Source organism: Trypanosoma theileri (assembly GCF_002087225.1).
Source record: "Trypanosoma theileri isolate Edinburgh chromosome Unknown TM35_Tth_32_V1, whole genome shotgun sequence".
NCBI classification, from domain to species: Eukaryota; Euglenozoa; class Kinetoplastea; order Trypanosomatida; family Trypanosomatidae; genus Trypanosoma; species Trypanosoma theileri.
This window is the reverse complement of record NW_021639874.1, coordinates 200,628-204,272: the sequence shown is the minus strand read 5'-3', so window position 1 is coordinate 204,272 and position 3,645 is coordinate 200,628. Positions and strand designations below refer to the sequence as shown.

Here is a 3,645-nt window from a genome sequence, read left to right as displayed (position 1 = left end):
AAAAAAAAATAAATAAATAAATAATAATAATAATAATAATAATAATAATAATAATAATAATAATAATAATAATAATAATAATAACAAATTCAAAGAGGTTCGTTTGTTGTTCTCGCTGGCAATGAGAATAGTCTGGGTGATGATTTTTGTGCTTCCATGACGGTGCCTGCGCTCATTGGCACTCCACGAAAAATAAATAATCAGTTTCACTCCCAAACCCAGTATCCCACGAAAACTGTCAAGAACAAAGACATAGTCTCTATTGAAAGAAAGAGAGAAGGAAAAAAGTGAAACAAGAGAAAGGAAAATCGTACCCGTTTGTTTCTTCGTTTGTATATATATATATTTGTGTGTTTATTCTTTTTTTTTTCTTTTGCTTTGGATATCACTGAACGATAGGCATCGTCGCAAAACGCTCCTGTAGGAGCGTAAGCCGCGATGGTGGTGGTGGTGGTGGAGCAGGTGCCGCAGTAGACGCCCGTTCTGATAATGACGGTGACGAGACGTGCCCACTAGCAGATGAGGAAACAGAGGAAATTCCACTGCTATTGTGTGTTTTACTACTATTTTTTCTCTTTTTTTTTGTCTTTCATTCCGGGAATTGGAAATTGTTCCATTATAGAACCCTCACCATTTACTACAGTTGATAAAAGCTGCTTCTGGCGTTTATCAAGGCCACGCAACGCTTGCATCATCTGTTTCTCAGTAGCATCCCGTTCATGAGCATACCGTTCGATCATTGATGTTGTTGTTTTTGTTTTTGTTGTTGCTGTTGCTGCTGTTGCTGGTGTTCCATTATCGCGGCTAGGTTCAACTTCTGAGGGTGATGATACTGGAACGTCCACACCACCAAATACTGATCCTTCGCTTTGAGTATGCGATTTAGCAAACCGTCGACGTGATTGTGAAATGGAAGAAGAGTCTAAGGAAGTATTATTTGCTGTTGAAGGGAATAAAGGTGCTGCTGACTGTAATAATGAAGTATCCGCAGAAGTTGTTGAATATGGTGTTTGACGTAGTACTGATTTATATCCTGCATCCATTTCTCTAGTTCTTGTTTGCTTTCGTCTATTGTTAACTTGAAGTGGTTTGGTATGATTAATAGGTGATGGTGCTGGAATTCCATCTAGTGGTGAGTCATCAATTGGACGTACATTGTTTCGTGTCTCTTCCGACCGCTGTGGTAAATGTGATGAGACTGTACGACGCCGCGAAGTAGAGGTGCGAGGATCTATAGCTGAAGCATTTGTAGTAGTATTAGAGGATCCATTTTGTGGTATATACTCTTGAAGAACCTCTTGTACCAGTGAACGTAGTATTTCACTCTGCTCATCCTCAGCCTGAGAAGGATCATTATTCCTTTGGATTATAAGAGGACTACTACCCGATGGTGTACATTCAATACTCTCCACATTCAAGTGTTGTTGATTTGGTGTAGACCACGACACCGGTTGTCTTAGACTTTGACGTCTCATACCTGTTGTTCCTGCCAATGGTGTAGTACTTCCCATCGCTTTTGTTTGTGGTACTGCTGTTGTTGTTGTTGTTTCTATTGTTCCTGTTGTTGATGCTATTCCTGTCGTTCCTGTTATTGTTGTTGTTGTTGCTGGTGATGTATGAGTCTGTAGTGGTGGTGGTAGTGGTGGTGGTGGAGTTGGTGGTGGTGAGAGTGCTGCCGGAAGTGCCCGTGTATTCTCTATACCCCGTTGTGTCTCCAGTCGACTCTGCCACTCCATACGATCTACAATACATCTCCACCGCTCCGTCTCCCGTTCACGTTCTGCCACAGCGGCGATGAGTCGTGTGATTTCACTCTCTAATCGCATTTGTGTGGCATCACGCTTAGCTACAATTTTGTGTAATCCTGCATTCGTTTCCTGCAGTGATTCCTCCTGTTGCTGGGCGGCTTCTAATTCACGGCGTGTACGTTGTAATAGAGCCTCCGTACGTTGGCGTTCCTCATCTGACTTATCAAGACGTATGCGTTCACGTGAGATATCCCCACGAAGAGACTCAATTGTTAACTCTAGTTGCTGTTGTTGTTGAAGCCATGCCTCTTTTGCTCGTTGTGCTGTTTGTTTAAATTCCCGTTCTGTGCGTGCGGCGTCTTTCTGCTGTCGTTCTTGTTCTTGTCGAAGTTGTTCACATAATCGCTCCATATCCTGCAATTGTACTCTATAACTATCCTCTACCTGTGCCAGTCGTTGTTTGTGTGTCTGTCGTTCTAATGCCATAGACTCCTCAAGCTGCATCTTCTGTTGCTGCTCCGCACTGAGAGCAGACTCCAGTCGTTGGGTAATATTCTCCTGTCGCTGCAGAGAACGTTGGAGTTCACTCACGCGAAGTGAAAGTGTATTATTCGCATCCTGCAGTCGCTGTGTCTCTGCAGTGAGATCTGCAAATCGATTCTCTACTTGTGTACTTCCCCGCTGCAACTCCATTTCTCGCACCCGCAGGAGATCCTCACGCTCACGTAGTGCCGCCCGCACCTTTGCCTCCGTCTCTCTACGCGTCTCCTCTAATTTAGACTTCCATTCAAGTTCTATCATCTCCTGTTGTCGTCGTTGTTCTTCACTTTGCGTGCGAAGTATTCGTGTTTGTTGCCACTCGCGTTCACGCTCTTTTGCGAGTGTGTCGCGTTCCTCAATGGCCGCTGCGAGTTCTTGTCTTAACTGTCGTGTGCGACGTTCCCAGTCCTCATCGCTTTGCTTTACACGTGACTCCAGCATGGCATTCTTGGCTTTAAGCGCTATCAACTCCTGTTGCTGATCTTCCTGTTTGGCGGTAAGAGTTTCGAATTCTAATTGTACCCGTTCCCCACGCCGCCGCACCACCTCGTAGTCATTTCCCATGGTTTCAAATAACTCTCGGTATTGTTGCAGCGCATTATCTTTTCTCGCCACTTCATCAATAAGTTCACGAATTCGTTGTGATGGATCAGATACAGAAGGCTGTGTTTCTTGTACTTGTGGTGGTTGGGTCATGAATCTATGTATGATGTTTTTTTTTTTTTTTCTTTCTATATGTTTATCAGTATGCTTTTTTTCTTTTTTTTTCTCTTTTATAACAGACACTCCGTCTGTTCGATATTTTTGTATACAAACTAAAAAAAAAAGGATATCTATATATCTATATCTATCCTTCAGAGACGTTCCTGTTGCAACTGCGAGTCCACTCCTATTCTCCTACACTGCGTTGCGTCGTCCTGTAAATCAAGCAAATACAAAAACCGAAAAAAAAAAAAAAGAAAGAGCACACAATAATTATAATAATCAAGAACAGAACAAATGGGTGAAGAAAACATCCAAAAGGAAAGAAAAAGAAAAAAAAAAAAAACACTGAAATATTAACTGATGGAGCCATCTATATGTTCTCAAAGAAGCTCAAGAAATAAAATAATCAAGTAGGAAAAGAAAACAAATGAATCAAAAGGTGAAAAGACGACAGAGCTCTCCAAAAAAAAAAAAGAGATATATAGAGATAGATAGAATTCTCTCATCACAGATTAGGGACGCAAACACCATACCTCAAGCCAAATACAACGACAAAAAAGAAAAAGAAAAAAAAACTCTTGATTTCATTAAATTATGTATTTTCCCCTTCTTCGTTGTTTTTGTTTTTGTTTTTTTGTTTGTTTGTTTGTTT

General features: G+C 41.4%; 1 protein-coding gene across 1 annotated transcript; it reads right to left on the bottom strand.

Annotated features, from left to right (window-relative positions):
• Nucleotides 1–563: 563 nt before the first annotated feature.
• TM35_000321710 (uncharacterized protein) lies at nucleotides 564–2,984 on the bottom strand (the record flags this gene model as incomplete). The annotated part of the gene is made up of 1 exon (XM_029028798.1): nucleotides 564–2,984. The coding sequence occupies one exon, from the start codon at nucleotides 2,982–2,984 to the stop codon at nucleotides 564–566; it is 2,421 nt and encodes an 806-aa protein (XP_028879922.1).
• Between the last annotated feature and the right edge of the window lie 661 nt (nucleotides 2,985–3,645).